This window comes from Hoplias malabaricus, chromosome 11, assembly GCF_029633855.1.
Source record: "Hoplias malabaricus isolate fHopMal1 chromosome 11, fHopMal1.hap1, whole genome shotgun sequence".
Lineage (NCBI taxonomy): Eukaryota > Metazoa > Chordata > Actinopteri > Characiformes > Erythrinidae > Hoplias > Hoplias malabaricus.
The window spans coordinates 28,872,184-28,893,710 of record NC_089810.1 but is presented as its reverse complement, the minus strand read 5'-3'; the positions used below and the strand labels follow the sequence as shown (position 1 = coordinate 28,893,710).

Here is a 21,527-nt window from a genome sequence, read left to right as displayed (position 1 = left end):
TTTGTGTCAAAGTTTGGATGGTCTGAAAGACATGAAAGAAATGTGTGCTCTGGTCTGACAAGTTTCAGGGTTTCATTTTGTAATCAGGAAAAAATGGATTATCTCTTAAATTATCTCTGCCAAAAGTAAAAAGGACCATCCTTGCATGTGTGAGCAGGTACTACTGATGTGGATGTGTAGATACAGATTTTAGAGAGATAAATGATGTCATCAAAGTGATACCTTGTCCTTAGAACTCCATGGTTATTTCAGCAACACAATGCCAGAACTTATTCTGCACATGCTACAGCAGAGTAGCTTCACTGACTCGGAGTGCATGTGCCTAATGGGCCATCTGTCTTTTACGACACAACATGAAGAAGAGAAACCAACAAATGCAGAAAGTTGGACAAATTTTGAGCAACTGAAGTCTTGAATCAATATAGAATGGGCAAAACTGCAACAATATTATGCACAGTTCCCAAATAATTCAGAAGTATAATAAAAAGAAAGTTGCAAGAGTGCCTCTGTCCTATGTTTTTGGACTGCATTCTAAGCTGTTTATACAGCATGTTGGAAATCTTTTCTATATATTTGTCAGTTTAATAAATGTTCAAGATAATTAACAAATCACAGATTATTGTTTTTATCTGCATTAAAAACATTCCCAATTTCCTGAAACAGGATTACACAATACCTGCCGTTCCAAAGTAATAGGGGTTAGGACATCTTATCGCTTAAAGTAATAGTTGCTCCTATCCTTGCACTTGTCCATACACTGCTTCCAACACTGATTGATAACTTGCTCCCTATTATATTCCACCCCATTGACGGGTGCCATTTTAATCAAATTAGGATGGTTATTCAGTTAATTTAAAGTGTTTTAAATATTGTGGCTGATCACTTTATATGTATATAAATGTATTTAATTGATTTGAGGAAAATCACCAAAACCACTTGCATTTGAAATGTGAAAGAGCCAGCAGAGAGCAACAAGGTGCATTTTACATATTAATCATCATTTTACAAAGTCACACCCCCTTCACTATGGCCCAACAGTGTACTATTTCAGCTAAGGACATGCCTTTCCACCTGTATAAAACCTCAAAACCATCCTGTTTAAAAAAAAAACAGAAAGCAGAGACCTGGCAAATTATATTAATTATAAACTCAAAATTTTTCTAAGCATTAAACTAGATAAATAATTGGATGGAGCCTATTTTTGTACTTTTGCACGTTGTAATGACCATCATAAATTTTTCCAGAACAAATGGGACATTTTGTAGTCTTCTAGGAGAGCCTGTATACCCAACACTTTCAAAGGATGGTGACATCATAGTTGGAGGGATTTTACCCTTTCATAGCACATGGGACTTCGCAAACTTGTCCTATTTGGTCAAGCCATCACAAGTCAAGTGCAAAAGGTAAGAATTTTAGGAAAGACTGCATTACCCACACTAAATAAAACAATCAAATACACAATAGTGATGAAGATTTGTTAAACTGAAATGTACTGTCCTATTAAAAAACATGTGTATGATTCTCTGAATATTTTTAAAAAGTCTTGATTTCAGTGCCTTCCAGTTTTCACAGTCCTTAATCTATGCAATAGAAGAGATCAATAACAGTTCCTCATTACTGCCTGGAGTGTCTCTGGGCTACAGAATTTATGACACCTGTGGTTCTACAGCGATGGGTGTTAGAATGGCTATGGCACTTATTAATGGAAATGAGCAGACACATTTGGATGAACCCTGCACAAAGCCAGCCCAGGTGCAAGCAATAATTGGAGAAATGTACTCGTCAGCCTCAATGGCTATTGCAAATAGTATTGGGCCTTTCAGTGTTCCTGAAGTAAGAATTCATAAAATGTCTATATGTATATATATATATATATATATATATATATATATATATATATATATATAGTTACCTTATCTTAGCATTAATAGGAAATTAATGACAGAATGTTTTTAGATCAGCCACTATTCCACCTGCGAATGTCTCAGTGACAAAAAGAAATATCCATCATTTCTGCGTACTATTCCCAGTGATTATTACCAGAGCAGAGCACTGGCAGAGATGGTTAAGCACTTTGGCTGGACCTGGGTAGGGGCAATAAGAAGAGATGATGATTACGGTAACAGTGGGATGGCTGCATTTACTGAAGCTGCAGAACAATTGGGAATATGTTTAGAATATTCACTTCCATTTTTCAGAACCTATTCCCAAGAAAAAGTGCTGAGGATAATTCAGCAAATTAAAATTTCCACATCTAGAGTAATAGTAGGATTTGTTGACACATGGGATATGGAGATATTGTTGCATGTGCTTTTTGAACACAATGTAACTGGATATCAATGGGTGGGAACGGAGGCCTGGATCTTTGTTCCAGAAGTAGCTGCACTGGACAAGCACAACATACTGCAAGGAGCTATAGGGCTATCTATCCCCAAATCAACAGTGACAGGGCTGAAGGAATTCATTCTGGATATATATCCTCTGAAAACAGCAGGCAATGCCATATTTACTGAATTCTGGGAGGCTCTGTTTAATTGTAAATATAAAATACACAATGACACTGAGGGCCTACAACTGTGCACAGGCAAAGAAAAACTGTCTGACGTGGAAAACACATTCACCGATATGTCCCTGATGCCCATTTACAGTAATGTGTATAAAGCAGTATATGCTGTTGCCCACACACTACACAGCCTCCTTGACTGCATACAGACATGTCCAACAAAGAAGCAACCTGATCCTCTCACAGTGAGTTTATAGACAAATTATAGCCCATCTGCATTTAGGCCATAGAGATTTTGCACACACACACAATAAACATTAAATCTAGTAAAATAAGTGAATAAATAGAATATACTGACAGAAAAAAAAATAGTGACATTATTAAGTGTGTATACTAAACAATAAAACATTCATGAACTTAACATATTTATTATATTTTGGTAGTTCCTAAAACATCTCAAAAGGGTGCGTTTCAAAACAAAAGATGGAGAAGACGTATTTTTTGATAAAAATGGAGATCCTGCTGCAAAATATGAGATCATAAACTGGCAGAATATAAATAAAAAATATAAGCATGCATTTGTCACTGTTGGATCTTATGACTCTACGTTCCCTGATCACAAACGATTGGTGGTAAACGTGGACTCAATTGTATGGGCACAAAATAGCAATCAGGTGAGTATAAAGGAAAAGGTAACTTCTTGATCTCAATAAAAGTATGTATTTATAAGAGTGTAAATATTTCCTTTATACAGGTGCCTGTCTCTGTGTGCAGTGAGAGCTGTGCTCTTGGCACAAGAAAAGCTGTACAGAAAGGAAAGCCTATCTGCTGTTTTTACTGTATACCATGTGCTGATGGTGAAATCAGTAATAGTACAGGTACAGATATGAGAAAGAAATATTAAACAACTTTCATAACTTTTGACTATATTATTCCCATGTCATCTAAAAATTATGACAAAATTAGTTTAAACCAGAATATTACATATTACATGTAAATACTATATATTTAGTCACTTTAGTAACTATGTACTCCTCCGGGTGCTCCAGTTTCCTCCCACAGTCCAAAAAAACACACGTTGGTAGGTGGATTGGCGACTCAAAAGTTTCCGTAGGTGTGAATGTGTGAGTGTGTCTGTGTTGTCCTGTGAAGGACTGGCCCCCCTCCAGGGTGTATTCCCGCCTTGTGCCCAATGATTCCAGGTAGGCTCTGAACCCACCGCGACCCTGAACTGGATAAGCGGTTACAGATAATGAATGAATGAGTAACTATGTACTTCTATTTCATGTTAATTACATTTGTTTTGCATTATGTTGCCAGTATATCTAAATATTATTATTTTTTTATTCTTAATTTTCTGATAGACTCAATTAAATGTAAACAATGCAACGAAGACTACTGGTCAAATCCACGCAGAGATGAATGTGTAAAGAAGGAAATTGAATATCTCTCTTATGAAGAAACCATGGGAATGATGTTGACAGCTGTTTCCATTACTGGTGCTTTTGTGACAAAAATGATAGCAATCATATTCTTTAGACACAAAAGAACTCCAATAGTCAGAGCCAACAACTCAGAGCTGAGCTTTCTGCTGCTCCTCTCAATGGCTCTGTGTTTCCTCTGTTCACTTACTTTCATTGGTCAGCCCTCTGAATGGTCCTGTGTACTGCGTCACACAACGTTTGGCATCACCTTCGTCCTGTGCATCTCCTGTGTTCTGGGGAAAACAATAGTGGTGTTAATGGCTTTCAGGGCAACACTTCCAGGCAGTAATGTCATGAAGTGGTTTGGGCCTCCACAGCAGAGACTCAGTATCCTTGCATTTACTTTTATACAGGTTCTTATCTGTATTCTTTGGTTAAAAACATCCCCTCCATTTCCTTTTAAAAACGTAAAGCTTTACAAAGAAAAGATCATTCTAGAATGTCATTTGGGATCAGCTATAGGTTTCTGGGCTGTGTTGGGTTATATAGGATTCTTGGCAATTCTATGTTTTGTTTTGGCTTTTTTGGCTCGTAAACTCCCTGATAACTTCAATGAAGCTAAGTTCATCACATTCAGTATGCTAATATTCTGTGCCGTTTGGATCACATTTATTCCAGCTTATGTCAGCTCTCCTGGAAAGTTCACTGTAGCTGTTGAGATATTTGCAATTTTGGCTTCAAGCTTTGGTTTGTTATTCTGCATCTTTCTTCCAAAGTGTTATATAATCATACTGAAACCTGAGAAGAACACTAAAAAGCAAATTATGGGAAAACTACCTGTTAAAAAAACTGAAAAACAGTGATCTAATCTTAATTTTTTTAAGACTTAAAACAGTAGGGCTGGTCTTGTTAGCCTTAACACTTAATGTGCAATTCTGCTCATGTTATCCTGTGAAACTAGGATCACATTTATGACCATTTTGTGTATCTATGAAATTTTGGCTATTAGTCATATTCTGATTTTCCTGCTTTTGATGTGTATTTGTTTTATATAAATAAGTTTAATTAGATAAAAGGTGGCTGGATGTATTTACCTGAACATCATTTTGCTTAAAGATATGCTGAAATTATGCTACATCTACCTTAAATGCTTGTATTTCTATGACAACTATAAACAATAAAATATATTGTTGCTTTTGTCAGAATGAATGCATTCTTTTATTCATTTTCTATAACTGTATTCATTTCCAAAGTGTACTTTAGAGATACATAAAACTAATTCTACAATAAGATTACATTGCATACTACATAGGGCTAAGGAAGATGTTTGAGATTCAGCCCTAGTGGTTTGGCAGCGTAACTGCTCACAATGGCATAGGCCACCTGCACAGACTACAGTATAAGCCCTGAATGGAGTCAACGCAGAACCATAAAATTGGCCTTTAGTATGTTCTCTGCATCACAACATATTTTGTAACACATCTAGGAACACTAGCTAAGATCTGGGGTCGTTTCTGCTCCTGGGGCTCTCCCTAGTGTAGTTCAAATTTACAGCACTGTACTAAAATCAGTAGGGAGCTGGAGGAAATGGGTGGCTTCCTACCCTTCTCCAAAATGTACATAGTGCAGATTCTGTGGTGCTGAGCCAAGACAAGCAATGACAGTGTAGCCTCACAGTGATTTTGAAGCTGTAATTTTAAGGTAAAATATAACATAGTGCTCCTTAAAGCTATGTTTTTTTTCTACATAGTTGCAAAGTTTGAGATATTTGAACCATTCATTCATTGTCTGTAACCGCTTATCCAGTTCGCTGTGGGTCCGGAGCCTACCCCGAATCACTGGCCGCAAGGTGGGAACACACTTGGTGGGAGCTCTTCGGTGAGCGCCTATTTGCCAGACTATTACTCATGGTGTCTGGTAGGGCTTAGTTCAAAGAAGCAACATGGGTTCTACTTCTCCCACCACCTGTGGGAGAAGTAGAAATCTGGGTCTGGTGCAATGTGGATCGGGTGGCAGCCACATGCAGGGACCCTGGTGTTCTGATCCTTGGTTACTGAAACTGGCTCTTGTAACATAGAATGTAACCTCTCTGGTGGGAAAGGAGCCTGAGCTGGTGTGCAAAATTGAGAGGTACTGGATACAGATACAGTCAGGCTCACCTCGACACACAGTATGGGCTCTGGAACCAATCTTGAGAGGGGCTGGATGCTCTTTCACTCTGGAGTTGCCCAGGGTGGGAGGCATAGGGCAGGAGTGGACTTACTCATAGTCCCCCAGCCCAGTGCTTGTATGTTGGGGTTCACCCCAGTGGACGACAGGGTAATTTCCTGCGCCTTGGGGTTGGGGAAAGGACGCTGACTGTTGTCTGTGCTTATGCACCAAACAGCAGTTCAGAGTACCTGGCCTTCTTAGGGACCCTAGAGGGGGTCCTGGAAAGTACTCATTCTGGGGACTCCATTGTCCTGCTGGGGGACTTCAATGCTCACGTTGGCAATGACAGTGAGACCTGGAGGGGGATTATTTGGAGGACCGGCCTTCCTGATCTGAATTTGAGTGGTGTTCAGTTATTGGATTTCTGTGCCCATCACTGTTTATCCATAACAGTGTTCGAGCATAAGGGTTTCTATAAGTACATCTGGCATCAGGATACTCTAGGCCGCATTTTGATGATTAAATTTATATTCGTATAGTTGGACCTGTGGCCATGTGTTCTGGACACTAGGATGAAGAGAGGTGCTGAGCTGTCAACTAATTACCACCCAGTGGTGAGTTATATCAGATGGTGGTGGAGGATGACGGACAGACCTGGCAGGCCCAAACATGTGCTGAGGGTTTGCTGGGAAAATTTGGCAGAGGAACCTGTCAGAAAGATATTTAACGCCCACATTCGGCAGAGATTCGACTGCATCACAGGGGAGGCTGGTGAAATTGAGTCCAAATGGGCCATATTCCAGACCTCCATTGTTGAGGTGGCTAATTGGAGCTGTAGCTGCAAGGTTGTCAGTGCCTTTTGTGGTGGCAATTCCTGCACTTGGTAGTGGACCCCTGGGTGAGGGAGGCTGTCACACTCTTCAGTCAAGAGTCTTATCGAGCCTGGCTTGAGAATGTGTAGAATATTCCCTTCCATTTTTCAGAACTTATTCCAGTGAAAAAGTGCTGAGGGTCATTGAAAAGATCAAAACCTCCACTTCACGAGTGATAGTGGGATTTGTTGACACATGGGACTTAGATGTTTTGTTGCATGTGTTCACTGAACACAATTTTACTGGATATCAATGGGTCGGAACAGAGGCCTGGATTTTTGATCCAGACTTAGTTGCACTCGATAAGCAGAAAATACTGCAAGGAGCCATTGGGCTAGCTACCCCCAAAACAACAGTGACAGGTCTGAAATAATTCATTTTGGATATATATCCTCTGAAAACAGCAGTGCCATTTTTACTGAATTCTGGAAGGCTCTGTTTATGTGTAAATATACAATACAGAATAAGACTGAAGACTTGCAACTGTGCACAGGCAAAGACAAATTGTCTGATGTCAAAAATACATTCACAGACATGTCCCTAATGCCCATTTACAGTAATGTGTATAAAGGGGTCTATGCTGTTGCTCACACCCAACACAGCCTCCTTGGCTGCACACAGACATGTCCAACAAAGAGGCAGCCTGATCCTCTCACAGTGAGTTTAAAGACAAATAACAGCACAATTTGTATTTGGGCCATAAAGTTGTTGAACACAAAGAGCATTAATTCTAGTAACTAAAATATATACGGACAACAGTAAAACTACTGATATAATTGTGTTCACTGAACATGTTTGTTCTATTTTTGAAGTTCCTAGAACGCCTAAAAGGGGTGCATTTCAAAACCAAAGTTTGAGAAGAAGTAAGAAATTGAATATCTTTCTTATGAAGAAACTATGAGAGTTTTACTGACGGCTGTTTCCATTACTGGTGCTTTTGTGACAAAAATAATAGCATTCACATTCTTTAGACATAAAAATACTCCAGTTGTTAGAGCCAACAACTCAGAGCTCAGCTTCTTGCTGCTCTTCTCACTGGCTCTGTGTTTCCTCTGTTCACTTACTTTCATTGGTCAGCACTCTGGATGGTCCTGTGTACTGCGTCACACGGCATTTGGGATCACCTTCGTCCTCTGCATCTCCTGTGTTTTGGGGAAAACAATAGTGGTGTTAATGGCTTTCAGGGCTACACTTCCAGGCAGTAATGTCATAAAGTGGTTTGTGCCTCCACAGCAGAGATACAGTGTCTGTGCATTTAATTTTATACAAGTTCTTATCTGTATCCTTTGGTTAACAACATCCCCTCTTTTCCCTTTTAAAAACATAAAACATTTCAAAGAAAAGATCATTCTATAGTGTCATTTGGGATCAGTTTTAGGTTTCTGGGCTGTACTGGGTTATATAGGACTATTGGCACTTCTTTGTTTTGTTTTGGCTTTTTTGGCTCGTAAAATCCCAGATAATTTTAACGAAGCTCAGTTCATCACATTCAGTATGCTCATATTCTGTGCAGTTTAAATCACCTTTATTCCAGCTTATGTTAGCTCTCCTGGAAAGTCCACTGTAGCTGTTGAGATATTTGCAATTTTGGCTTCAAGCTTTGGTTTGTTATTCTGCATCTTTCTTCCAAAGTGTTACATAATCATACTGAGACCAGAGAAGAACACTAAAAAGCTACAAATTATGGGAAAACTACCTGTTAAAAGAGATGAACCTGTGATAAGTGATTATGTCAACATTATGAGTTAAACATTACAGTCTTAATTATGTTAAAGGTTAGAAAAAGAAGACCACCTTGTCAGCCTCATTGCTTAATGTGTTATTCTGCTCATACTGTTCCAATTTATGTCTGCTCTCTATGAAACTTTTGTTATTGGTTACATTCTGTATTTGCGGAATCTACGTGGAATCACGGGCCACAAGGTAGGAACACTGGAGGGGCCGCCAGTCCTTTGCAGAGTGACACATACTCACACATTCTTTTAATGATATATATTTTATTTAACACATAAAAATATGAACATTGTTTTCATTGTTATGGATGTATTTAACAGAATATTGCGTTGCTTAATAATAAAGTTAAGCAAAATTTATGCTAATTTCTTTAACTTCTTCTAGAATCTTAACGTCTTTATCTGTGTTTCTAAGAGGAATATCATCACTGTCCAAAAACAATAATTTATCTCTGAAATGGTGACATTAAAGGAGAAGGAAAAAACATTATTACATCAATGTAAAATATTTAAATTTTGGAGCATTTCTGTTGGTCCATTCATCATGACATTTTCACCCAAATTTTCCCACAGCTGCTGGGTTCAAATGATGTAGTAAACAAAAAGTAGACTAAAAATTGAGATACATCTTTTTGTTAGGGAAATGGCGATATAAACAATAAACCTGCTGACATGTTTGTGTTCCACCGTCACAGAAAACTTTCACAAATGGAGAACACACCAAATTTTCACAGACAGTGGCCCAAGGTGGATTTGGAACCCATAACTGCATGACTTCAGAGCTGTTTCACAGCGATACTAACTGCTTTAATACACAGGGAGTGTAATCTATGGCAAACCTGTAAACACTGACATTATAGGAAGAAATGCAAGCACCAGCGTTGTATAAAATACATTTTACGTGTTATTCAGCATTTTATGTGTTACGTGTATTCATTTTACGTGTTATTCGTGTTTACGAAGCCCCAGTGTCAGTAAATGGCTAAAAAAATGTTGTTCTTCGGCGCGATGAGCTAAAGAAACTCCACAAAGCCTCTAAGGGATATTGCAAACCTAAGCAAATAAAACAGGAAGTTGCTTCATTTGTGAGGCTTTGTTTAACATAACACAGGGTGCTGACTTGTAAAAAACAAAGGGAGGGGGACTGTTCGTGTTTATAAACAACGTGTGGTGTTCATAAACAACTGCATAGTGAATATTGGACAATTCTGCTCACCTGACCTGGAATTCTTCTTGGTAATAAGCAGAGCATTTTATCAACAAAGAGAATTCACAATGGTCAATGTTATGGCTGTATACATCGCCCAACAATGAGATGCTAAGCTAGCACTAGCAACATTAGCAACATTGATACTACACTCGCGTTTAGCGAACAAGCCTTAGCATCCCCCGAGTTTTCTCTTCCACCTTAAATGGGTCAGCTCGACCAGCAGTTCCAAAACAAACCGTAGTTTTAGTCAAGCTGACGTTAGTTTTTCTCTCACTCAATGTCACTAGAGCCTGCTAGAGTAGTTAAACAAGATGTCTCATTTTTAGTAAATTTATATCACTCTTGTATTTAGCGAGTTTTCCGTTCCACCTTAAATATGGCGGCAGTTACATTCAGTTTAAAAAAAATCAATCCAATTTTTTTTTAAATAATATATTTAAAGCCTTTTTCAAGGTCTTTTCTGACTGGCATTGTGTGTTAGTGTTTGAGTATCACAGCCAAGTGTATATTACATTACATCAGTGGCGGATGCTGGTCTTTCAAGGAGGGGAAGCTCAATTTCGCCAACAGCGTCAGGCCGTGAATCTCATTTGTCAGTCCTCCTCTCCTCCGAGACCTATCTCATCGCTGAGTCCGGCAAATGACATCACTATTTCTGAAAGTCACATGATTGATAGCCAACATGGCGGAAAACGCAGTGTACGAATCTCTGGCTGTAGCAAGTGGAAATAGTTGTAAATAAACTTAATGTTTTTGCATTTTATACGATTCTGTAATATATTATGATGTACACAAAATTTAAGTCACATATATTCCTGGATGTATAGTATATGGTTGGTCAGTGAAATATTTGCCTAGCTAATAATGATGTTAGTCTCAGCATCTCCACTAAATTTGATTGGGATATAAACGATATGTTTATGTTCTAATATGAACGAGTCGGTGAATTAAAATAAAGGCTAATTGTTGTGATTTCTAACAATCTCAACACTTTCTCTACATTTTTAGGCATCCTTTTTAAGAATTTCGTTCTTATTGCATTTACTTAAAAAAAAAAGTTTGTATTTTTAATGACACCTTATAAAAGCACATTTTCAAAAGTAAAGTACACTGGAAACAAAGTATTTATTTATTTGTATTCCAAAATAATTGAATAATTATTAACAACAATGCAAAAAGTTAAAAATTAAGAAAAAGCACACATTCAGCTTTTTTAAATTTACAAATTCTACAGTTAAAACAAATTTAAATAGGAAAACAATGTAATAAAAGCAAATATTCTGTTTATTATAAAAACAAACTACAGAATACAAAGAATATAAATAATGAAATAAAACAAATCTGTACAGAGAAAATAAATGGCACGCAATAACAGGTTTTTACTAATAAAACAAACTGTGCCATCACACACACACACAAAAAAAACCAATACTATGTAACAGCAAAATGCAAACAGCAAAACAATATAATAAAAGCAAGCAGTTTTTTAAAATCCAACAAAAACTAGAGAATGAAAAAAGCAATCAATTTGACTCATTCAAAAGCTACACGTGAAAAAACATTTTCAGCTTCATATCTGCTGAATCCTTCCAATTTTCTCAGCAGAAGGATGGTGATCTTAAAGTGAGATAAATTATTGATTAGACAGGACAATGCAATGTTAATAAACAACATTTTTTAAATATAATTTCTTACCTCTGGAGTCATGACTTCTAAAACGAACGAGGTACTCTTCAGACTTGCTCTGTTGCATTTTATCACCTCAAATGTCCTCTCTATGATGGCTTCAGTCTATGAGAAATTTAAAAATTTATTTATACACTATTGGACATAAATATGAACAGACAGTAAAATGATGCTTGTGACATTAATTTTTTTTACTTATAATCAAGACTTGACCTGAGCACCATTTAATTTGTCTTTGAAAGAATGGTGAGCCATACACCAATTATAAAAGATCAGATTATTATATTAGGACATTGGTTCCCAATTCTGGAACAGAGAGCCTGCACATTTTAATTATTTCTTGCTGTAACTCACCTACCACTGGTCACCAGTCTTATCCAAAAAGGGCCAGTGTGGCTGCAGGTTTTAATGCTTATCAAGCAGGAGTTCAGCTGATTATATTTGTTTAATCACCTGGTTTCGGTCTTCAAAGTATTGAAAAGGTTTGTTTCTGCTTAGCTGTAATTAAACCTGTAGCATCTGTTTGTGGATAAGACTGTTGACCTCTGAATAAAACAATTGGTTTGATCAGGTGTCAGTTGCATCAGAGCAGGACACTCTGAATTGCAGAGTAGGGAGTACTCCGGGACAAGGAATGGAAACCACTGGTTTCAAACTGCTCAACACATCTAGCCTATTTATTTTCACAGGTGACATGCTTTATGATCATAGTATAACCGTAAAACGAAACCTGACCTTTGTGTTTAACCCATCTGTGGACACACACACACACACACTTTTGAGGGTTAGGTGCCTTGCTCTAGGACACTTCAGCCATGGATGGTCCTGCCCGTTGTGGGGATTGAACCAGCAACCTTCCAGCACCAAGGCCATGACTGCCTGTTTATTTATAAATAAACCATATCTTAAATTTGTTCACCTGTTCTTCATCAAAAACTGATATGCTTCCGTCTCTAATTTGCTTCATCTTTGGGTGAAATGTGGGGTTCTCATGAAGGAACATCCTGTTGGACCTCAATATTCCGTGTTGTAAATTCCTTTGTAGTGTCTACAAGCAGAAATAGAGGCTAATAACTGTTTTAAAAATGAAACAAGTAAAAAGTTGCTTTCTCCAATATAATATGAATATACCTAAAACAGTAAAGAAAAAGGGAGGAAAAAAGCTAGCCTAAAATAAAGTGTCCACAAATAGGTATATTCACAAATTAAAATGCTCTTTACAAGAATTTCTTCATCCGTTACATGGTTGATGACTGATCCTTCTCTTATGGCTGCGTATGTCCTGGAGGCACAAAAAAAGTTTACATTTTTTTAAATTCATGTATTTTATACAAATAATCTAAGAAAACATTTAACATAATAAATTAAACCTTTTATATAGATAGGGCTCTGGGCGGTGACAACCACAGCTAAATGGCACGTCTTCTTGCAATGTTTCCACTCCAGCACAGTCGGCATGCAGCTGAGCCCCACAATACTGACACTGGACCCAATTCACTGACTGCACTTCTGAATACATTGATCTAAAAAAAAAACCAAAACACCACAGGTTTTAGACCATATATTTCAATGTTAAATTGGTAAATTGTTTATGCAAAAGATAATTTTCTATTACTTTTTTCCTATCCTTTGGTACACACAGGCATATATGTCCAGTGCAAGACAGTGGTAGTGGTGTGTAGATTTTCGTTCTTGCTCCGTCTCTACTGGTGGTAGAGGTTCCTAGTGAGAATATTTTTTTTCATTATGGTCAGTGTAATACTGCAGTGAAACAGTACATGTAGCAAAGCAAGAATTCATAGCAATGATTTTTTTAAAAGAAATAAGACTCTATAATTCTATATCTATATATAATTTATATTCCATGATATCAACCAATAAAGAAATATAACCAAACAGGAACTGAAATCAACAGAAGTATCAGTATACTGGATCATTACACTGAATTATTAAAATTGGATTGTTTAATATTGTTTAATCTTTAATATCAATCTACTGTAACCAATCTTGAAACGTAACCTGGCTGCACACATGTTCTCCGACCCGGAAGACAGGTTGCAAGTGTCCTTTCAAAAGAGCTTTAGCATCATCTGTCCAGTGGGCAAATCTCTTTCCATAGCTTAAAAAAAAGATCATATATGTTTTCAATAATCAAGTAAATTGCTGGGGAAAATAAAAAGAAAAGAAGAATATATGATCTTACCCTTCTATCTCAAAGTTCTCCATTATCATCACACACCACCATTTACGTAGCATTGGCATGTCATGCTAAATAAAATAACTTAAATTATTATTATTTATAAGAAAAATATTATATATATTATAAAAATATAAATAAATAAAATCTACTCACAACAGTGAAGTCGAAAGAGCCATCCAGTACAACATAAAGTGCATACTTGAAAAAGGAGAAAGACAGATACACAATCATTTAATATACACATGACAGAAAAGCAATAAATAAATACATAAAAATAAGATAAAATAAACAGATAAGTTTCAAAATTGTCACCATTAACATGAAGATGCCACAATCATTTCCCCAGTGCTGAATTGGAAGGTCCTTTTAATAGAAAAACATTCTGTTAGAAACAACTTAATATTAACATAAAGGTGGGAAAGAGTTGTGTTTTATTCGTTTTTTTTTTACCTGCAAATCCCACCCCGTTTTCTCCTCCCACTGTCCTGGGTTCAGCATCTGAGCCAGATTACTGTCATTTCAAAGAAAACAATAGTTTTAAGCAAAGAAATATCATCAACCCACCTCAGCTGACAATGAACCACACATAAAATTTAACATCAAACAGAACATGAAATTGCAACCCAAATATTCCATGCTGTTACACACTTGGTCTTGGAACGAGACCGGTAAATACTTGAACGGCATGCAATGTTTGCTGTAAGCTATAACCTCAACATTGTTTGGAACATCAGATCACCAAATCCACGAGATTCAGTTCTTTTTGTGAACATGGGATCTAGAAAAAGAATTTCCCTCTTGGCTGGCTTCAAAACCTATGAGTGGATATGAAGTCTGCATTCTCAGTAAACATCTTACACACAAAAATGCTCACTACATCCCATGTCATAGATACAGTTAGCAAAGCAACATTTCCTATAACAGTCCAATACCAGACTGAAAACAAAGAAAAAGTACAATGCAAATGATTAAATTAATTTACCGATAAAATGTAGTGTCCTGATGTCCACAGTGGGATGACAAGGGCCTCTTTCAACTGAGCATCATACTTAGAAATACAGATATTATTCACATAATAATCACACGATAACACTGAATATTGCGAAAATAGGTTTAGGGTTAGAGTGCAAACACTTACTGGGAGATGGTCAAGCGGATCAGCATTGCAAGGAGGTAACCACGTTGGCACAACATAGATATTTGCAATGAAAATATTCCTTCCCTATAAATTATTTTTATTAATACCTACATTAATACAATACAACCACAATCAGCAAAATTACAAAGAAAATTCCTAGCTGTGTGATTATTACCTGTGCTCTGGCAATTCCATCAATGATACTAAGGCAGGCATTTCCTACCTACAAACAAACAGCAAGAAACAGATAAATACCCTGTCCAGCCACTTGCACCGAAGTGTACTTAATGAAGTGTCGGTTCTGTGTAAATAAATCAACACACATGCAGCCTAACCTGATTCAGATACATTACATGTATAGGTTTAATTATACAATATGTTTAATGGTTTAAAAATATTTAATCACCGTTGCTTCCATGTCTTGGGGCAAGCCCAAAGTCCAAAAGTCCTCCCGGACAAGGCAAATATTTCCTTTTTTTACAATAAGCTCTTGTCTTGGCTTTTGTTCATCTAGGACATAAGAAAGCTGTAAAAACAACATCATATTAAACATATATTGCATATCACTATTTTTGTACTTAAACATATGATTTATTTTGGACTATAAATTTCCTTATACCAGTTTCTCCTGGTCAGAGTGAAAAGTCAACGACCAAAAAGCCCGAGAAGGTTTGATGTTCTGAAACTTTGTGCGGGCTTCACACTGCATCCCACAGGTTTCATATTCTGCATATGACAAGTGACAAAGAGTGACATGAGAAAAAAAAACTAAAATATTTTGGACAATACATTTGTTATTTAAAAGCAAAAAATGTTCTACCATCATCACACGAAGACACAAGTGTTTGGGGCTGCATGGGTTCTGGGGATCCTTGTTCCACTGACATCACACCTGACTGCTGTGTATGTGTAGATGCTTGGGAGGTTTGAACAGAAAGCACGTTAATTTGTGCACGCACGCACAGAGTATAAAAATAGGAACCAGGATGTATATAATTAACATAAACACACTTACCTAAAACTGCTTGCCCAAGCTCATTCAGAGTTATATTGTTAATACGCTGGTCCATTAGTCCTCTCTTCAGCTGTGTCTCCAAAAGGCGGAAGTTCACTGATGTATTGCGATGGTGAATAATATTTCTCATTAAAAATACATGTGTTGAGGGGGACATGTTGTTCAGAAAATAATTATTTTTTCGCATACTTCCAAACAATTGTTCTGCTATCTGACTGTTGAGTGAACCTTGGAGTTCTGGGACAAGATTGATTCTCCTTAAGATGTCCCTCTGATCCTTTGTGTTTGATTCATGAAGCTTATCGTAAAGCACATAATGACTGCTAGCCCCAGTGATGGGATGGCCACTACCATCTGAATTGGGAGACCTTTCAACAAGCCAAGAGAGGGACACTTCAAGTTTTCCTTTCTGTGCTGCAGAAATGTTTTCAGGTGTAGGCTCAGCCAACCGTCCTTCATGGGGTTTGAACGGTATGATGGCTGGAAATCTCAAGTTGGCATGTGTGGCCAAACCACGAGCAAAATCATAGACTGACACATTTGGTATGTGTTTCCATGATAGGAGAAGATCAGTGAAGTCTCTAGGACTTTCTGCCCTTAAGTTGAATTTCAAACTATACACAACACCATGTGGACATGCAATGACACACCATCCACCTGTTAAAAAAAATGAATATAAGGAAGAGAAGAACAAAAATGATGGACAGGCAAAATAACTTTTCTGAAATTTGCTTACCAGAGGCACCCCAGATTTTCTGAAAGACCTTGTCATAGGTGTGCCTGTTCTTCATCTCCTGTTGCAATCTTACAATTAGGTCATCACGTGACCCTCTTGGGTCTATGTGGCATGCCTTGCATAGTTTGCGCACTGTGCCTACCTAGAGAAATACACACACACACACATTCACTTCATAGCCCTACAATAGCCCTACATCTAAATATTTTGTTAGACCCAACAGTGCTACTGTGTCTGATCCACTCAGTCCAACACACAGTAACACTCCACAATCACCATCCATGTCACTGCAGTGCTAAGGTCCACCAGGGGTTGGAACAGGTTGAATGAGGTTTACAAAATATGCAGATCAACAGATGGACTACAGTCTGTAATTGCATAACTACATAGTGGTCCTGTACATTCAGTGGAGCTGAGAAAATAACAACTGTAGAAATAAAGTGCATTCATCACATTTCATTTTGCATTTACACTACTCATGTTTTAGTTATACCTTTTGTTTTTTAAGCTCATCCATAAGACGTTCCTCTGTTATCATGAACAGTTCTGCCTCTGGACTCTCTCGAACAGGCAAGACTTTTTCATACTCTGTGTTAAGCACACAGTCTCCTTTTCTGGTGTGTCTGCCAATCCATGGTGCCCAATATTCATAAGATGGATGAACAGCCCAGGGATTTTTTGCACGACCTAATAAATCAATAACAAAAATAATGACAAGAAGGTGTCACTGTGCATAGGTATTCAAACCAACTGTCAAAGCTTTTTGAAAGCATTTTATAAATGTAATGTATTATTAATAATATTATATAATTATTAAAATAACAATTCATAAACTTACTGGGGACAAATCCACGAGCAATCATTTCAAAATTGACTGAGTTCCAAAATTCTTCAATGTTGACCTCTCCTTTGAAGTTTTTAGGAGGCTCTTTTATGTCACTCACTGTCAAACAAAAAGCACTTTTAGGCTTGTTTTCCAGACAGGGATTAAATGCAGTCCTTGACTCTACAAGGTTCTGAATGTCCCCATTAAAAGATACCAGCCCTTAAAGCAACATATTACTAACAAGGAAGCCTAACCACTCTCACAATAGATCTAATATGGTAAAATATCCAAAACTGTTTATTTAAAAGTTGAAAAAAAAAAAACCCAAGCAGGGACAAGTTCGAGATGGGACCCTGGGATGAGGAGGGTTAGCAACTCTCTAGGACTCTGGGATGAGGTTATTTAGCAGCTAGGACTCTGGGATGAGGTGGACTAGCCACTAGGTCTCTGGGATGAGGTCATTTAGCAACTAGGTCTCTGGGATGAGGTGGGCTAGCCACTAGGTCTCTGGGATGAGGTAATTTAGCAACTAGGTCTCTGGGATGAGGTGGGCTAGCCACTAGGTCTCTGGGATGAGGTAATTTAGCAACTAGGTCTCTGGGATGAGGTGGGCTAGCCACTAGGTCTCTGGGATGAGGTGGGCTAGCCACTAGGTCTCTGGGATGAGGTAATTTAGCAACTAGGTCTCTGGGATGAGGTGGACTAGCCACTAGGTCTCTGGGATGAGGTCATTTAGCAACTAGGTCTCTGGGATGAGGTAATTTAGCAACTAGGTCTCTGGGATGAGGTGGACTAGCCACTAGGTCTCTGGGATGAGGTCATTTAGCAACTAGGTCTCTGGGATGAGGTGGGCTAACAACTTGGTCTCTGGGATGAGGTCATTTAGCAACTAGGTCTCTGGGATGAGGTGGGCTAGCCACTAGGTCTCTGGGATGAGGTCATTTAGCAACTAGGTCTCTGGGATGAGGTGGGCTAACAACTTGCTCTCTGGGATTAAGTATGGGCTGAGATGCTCTAAAAGGAAGAACTTACCCGCCATGCTGAAGACTCCTTTTTTGTGTAGATCCATAATAACAACAGCAGGGTAGTAGCCACAATTAATACAGGAGTATGTATAATCATGACTTGTGAGCGCCTCAAAATGGCAATATGCATGTAGAATGGTGTCTCTTGATGGAAATTTAACACCCCGAAGTCCCTCCAGTGAATTTATGGTTCTTGAGACTGCAGTATGGTTCTGTAGATGACATTTTTGTTTTAAAAAAAAAAAAAAAAACGTATGACAACATTTAATACTCAACCACTTAAGTGTACCATTCAATGTGTTATTTTACCTGAAGGTTCTGCCTCAGAAAAATGCAGAGTTCCAAGGTAAGCACAACATGATCATCAAAATTATGGAGTCCTGCTTTCCACTCTTGATAACGGTACACCATCTGACACAGAGTGCATTGTTTGAAGTAAGTTGACACATCTAAGGAAGAAATAATAATAATAAGTGTTACTGAATAAAAATTTAAAATTACCTGAGGTATTAATCAAAGGCTTAAACTTACTGTCAATAATGCCACCTATACCCACAATCCGGGCTTTGTTTGTTATCATCACTGGATTATCCAAAGCAGGATGACTCGAACAGAAAGTGCAATTGGTCTCTGTTGGAAGAAGTTTTGTTGGGTAATTAAATGGTGCTCTGGGAGCTGTCACGTCTTCTGGGAGTCTGGAGGGAATTTTTTTCTGAGTACAAATATACTGTACTACACGTTCCAAGTGGTCTGTTACAGGGTAGATCGGCTGGGTAGTGGGCTGGTGTGTCACAGCAGCATGTGAATCTGTCTCAAATAAGTGTTTCTGAGTTTGGAATAAGTGCCATTTTGCTATACTTTTGTGCACACAAGACATTCTTGCCTTAGCACAAGGACAATGCCATGAGTTCTTCTTTGTCTTGTAGGTCACCATAATTCTGCCAAGACGACTGAAGTGCTTCTTCACTGGCTCATAAATAGATAGACATATTGCTTGGGATGAACCACTGAGTGTTACTTCTACAGACAGAGGTACATGGGCTGACATGGCTGCTTTCTGTCTTTTTATGCACAGAATCTTCTTTGATACACCAAATAGCTTATGATGCACCATTTCATCTAGAACACCCTCTTGAAGGAACTCTTCACTTATGGTGTGAGAACAATAGTCAAGTGAACGAATATGTTCACAGTGGCTGAAGGCACATCCACTCCGTAGTGCTAGAAGCTGGTACTGAAAACATTCTTCTAATTCACATCCAGTAAAGTGTTTTTTGCCCCATGTCTTTCTCTGTACATGAACAGGTATAGAAAAACCATGCCTGCTTCTTTGAACAGCACACACACCATTGGTCGCATCCACACAAACGCTTTTCAAATGTGATGTGCTGGTTATATCTGGTTTTTCTTCTGAATGTTTTCTGGAAATGTGACCAGGCAAATTCTTCTCATGTACAATTGTAGTGCAGTGAGGACACTTTACTCTTTGGGGTGATGTCGTTTGAGCCTTTTTCGGAGAAGGAAGTGACAGAGAAGTGGATGATGTAGAGGAAAGTGCAGGAGTAGATGATAAAATCTCAGAAGCACCAACTGTTAAAGTATGTGCTTGGGGTGTGGTTGACTTTAAATGAGGTGGTGCTTCCTTTAAGGAATTTGAAGTGAATATAGCAGATATGAAAGGTACTTCTGCAGGTGAAGGTGTGTGCGCCACAGATGAAGTAACTTGACAAGCCTGAAGATGGGTTTCCATATTATCTCTCCTCAAAATGGTTTTTGAGCACAGAGGGCAGTGATAGTGTCCTTCTGATCTGCAATTCTGATGACATCTGTGAATTCGATATTCTGTGAAAAATGTGAAAAATAAATAAAAAATAAAACACATGAATCAACATGAACTTTGTGCTGCCAAAAAAATAAAAATAGCAGGGTTACATTACCTTTAAACTGTATTGCATTTTTCCAGTGAATTTCAATGTGTTTCTTAACTCTTGCCAAGTTGGTAGGCTTAAACAACTTCACAGGGCACAAAGGACAATGAAACATTTTGCAGCATGTTGTGCATCTGTTTAAAGATGGGTCTGAACCACAAAGCCAGACTGAAGAGTGCATCTATGTAAAAATGAAAAAAAAACATACATTAATAATTGCATCAATGAAAGTTTTGTAGACAGTTATACACTGATCAACCATCATATTGTGACCAACTCCTTGTTTCTACACTCACTGTCTATTCTCTCAGCTCCACTGTCCACAGGAGCATTTTGTAGTTATAAAATTACAGACTCAAGTCCATCTATTGCTCTGTTGTATACATTGTTTTTGGTTGATCTGTGTATGCATTTGCCTTGGACCAGGACAGTATATGCACATATAACAACAGACATAGACATACAGACACAACGACAGATAGATGAATGTATAAATAAATAATGATATATATATATATATATATATATATATAAAGATTGTACAAAATGCTACATAATGGCAAAAAAATATTGTGTTAAAACACATTGCGTAACTAAGAACCAAACACATTTAGCCAACTGGCTAATCTACTTCATGCCAAACCAAAAATGCTTTATTAATATATTAATACGTCAGGCTATATATATATATATATATATATATATATATATATATATATATATATAGCCTGACGTGACAAACAGCGTCTAATGATTGTCGTACCTAGCTAAATTAGCAAGGTAGATGCAGAGCTAACGTGAGTTCATTAATTCGGAAAAACAAAAAGTTATCCCAGCGACCCAATATCTTCGTTAATTAAACAAAGACATCTCGTAACGTACCGTCAAAAACTCCAAATCTGTCCGTCTAAAATTTTGACACATACAAACACGCTCCCACACAAACGGCGTTTCAATTCTGGGTCTACTGGCAAAACCACCCCATGACACTAGATGGCGATAATGGAAACGGCGCCACCTCTTCTCTGGCGCCTCAGATAGGTACCACAGGAGAGGTAGCCTCAGGAGTGAGATCTGCGC

The 21,527-nt window shown here is 37.9% G+C and overlaps 3 protein-coding genes and 1 long non-coding RNA gene across 5 annotated transcripts in view; 1 reads left to right on the top strand and 3 right to left on the bottom strand.

Annotated features, from left to right (window-relative positions):
* Nucleotides 1–10,525, bottom strand: part of LOC136710126 (uncharacterized) — a 33,037-nt gene extending 22,512 nt beyond the window's left edge. For both annotated transcript variants that reach the window (XM_066685777.1, XM_066685778.1), the window contains exons 1-3: nt 10,411–10,525; nt 8,015–8,092; nt 4,136–4,220 (exon numbers count right to left, since the gene is read on the bottom strand). The gene's annotated coding sequence lies outside the window, so the exon portion shown is untranslated. The remainder of the gene's footprint in view (nt 1–4,135; nt 4,221–8,014; nt 8,093–10,410) is intronic.
* LOC136709327 (extracellular calcium-sensing receptor-like) lies at nt 1,189–4,790 on the top strand. The gene is made up of 6 exons (XM_066684472.1): nt 1,189–1,403; nt 1,542–1,833; nt 1,957–2,748; nt 2,947–3,177; nt 3,258–3,381; nt 3,868–4,790. Exons 1-6 carry the CDS (start codon nt 1,189–1,191, stop codon nt 4,788–4,790), a joined length of 2,577 nt encoding a protein of 858 aa, XP_066540569.1.
* A 773-nt stretch (nt 10,526–11,298) lies between the features above and the next one.
* On the bottom strand, nt 11,299–17,633 carry LOC136709838 (uncharacterized). Its single transcript, XM_066685369.1, has 22 exons — nt 17,507–17,633; nt 17,162–17,355; nt 16,669–16,810; nt 15,933–16,589; nt 15,738–15,833; nt 15,537–15,643; nt 15,324–15,443; nt 15,093–15,140; nt 14,918–15,001; nt 14,762–14,827; nt 14,491–14,594; nt 14,230–14,290; nt 14,092–14,142; nt 13,933–13,977; nt 13,783–13,847; nt 13,599–13,698; nt 13,195–13,301; nt 12,950–13,102; nt 12,801–12,861; nt 12,499–12,627; nt 11,589–11,684; nt 11,299–11,510 (listed from the first exon to the last, which is right to left on the bottom strand). Exons 1-22 carry the CDS (start codon nt 17,529–17,531, stop codon nt 11,427–11,429), a joined length of 2,595 nt encoding a protein of 864 aa, XP_066541466.1. The 5' UTR covers nt 17,532–17,633; the 3' UTR covers nt 11,299–11,426.
* A 924-nt stretch (nt 17,634–18,557) lies between these two features.
* Nucleotides 18,558–21,527, bottom strand: LOC136709839 (uncharacterized). The gene is made up of 5 exons (XR_010804538.1): nt 21,330–21,527; nt 20,457–20,628; nt 19,051–20,361; nt 18,829–18,968; nt 18,558–18,731 (listed from the first exon to the last, which is right to left on the bottom strand). It is a non-coding gene; the product is annotated as an uncharacterized lncRNA (long non-coding RNA).

Bases quoted from the DNA above. Each gene is read 5' to 3' on its own strand.
- LOC136709327 (XM_066684472.1), top strand. From the start codon at position 1,189: ATGGAGCCTATTTTTGTACTTTTGCACGTTGTAATGACCATCATAAAT. The intron at 1,404-1,541 runs GTAAGAATTTTA...ATTTTTAAAAAG, and splicing joins TCACAAGTCAAGTGCAAAAG to TCTTGATTTCAGTGCCTTCC. The intron at 2,749-2,946 runs GTGAGTTTATAG...ATATTTTGGTAG, and splicing joins AGCAACCTGATCCTCTCACA to TTCCTAAAACATCTCAAAAG.
- LOC136709838 (XM_066685369.1), bottom strand. From the start codon at position 17,531: ATGATTGCTCGTGGATTTGTCCCCA. The intron at 15,834-15,932 runs GTAAGTGTGTTT...AAACCTCCCAAG, and splicing joins GCTTGGGCAAGCAGTTTTAG to CATCTACACATACACAGCAG. The intron at 13,699-13,782 runs GTAAGATCATAT...CTTTTTTTTAAG, and splicing joins GAGAACTTTGAGATAGAAGG to CTATGGAAAGAGATTTGCCC.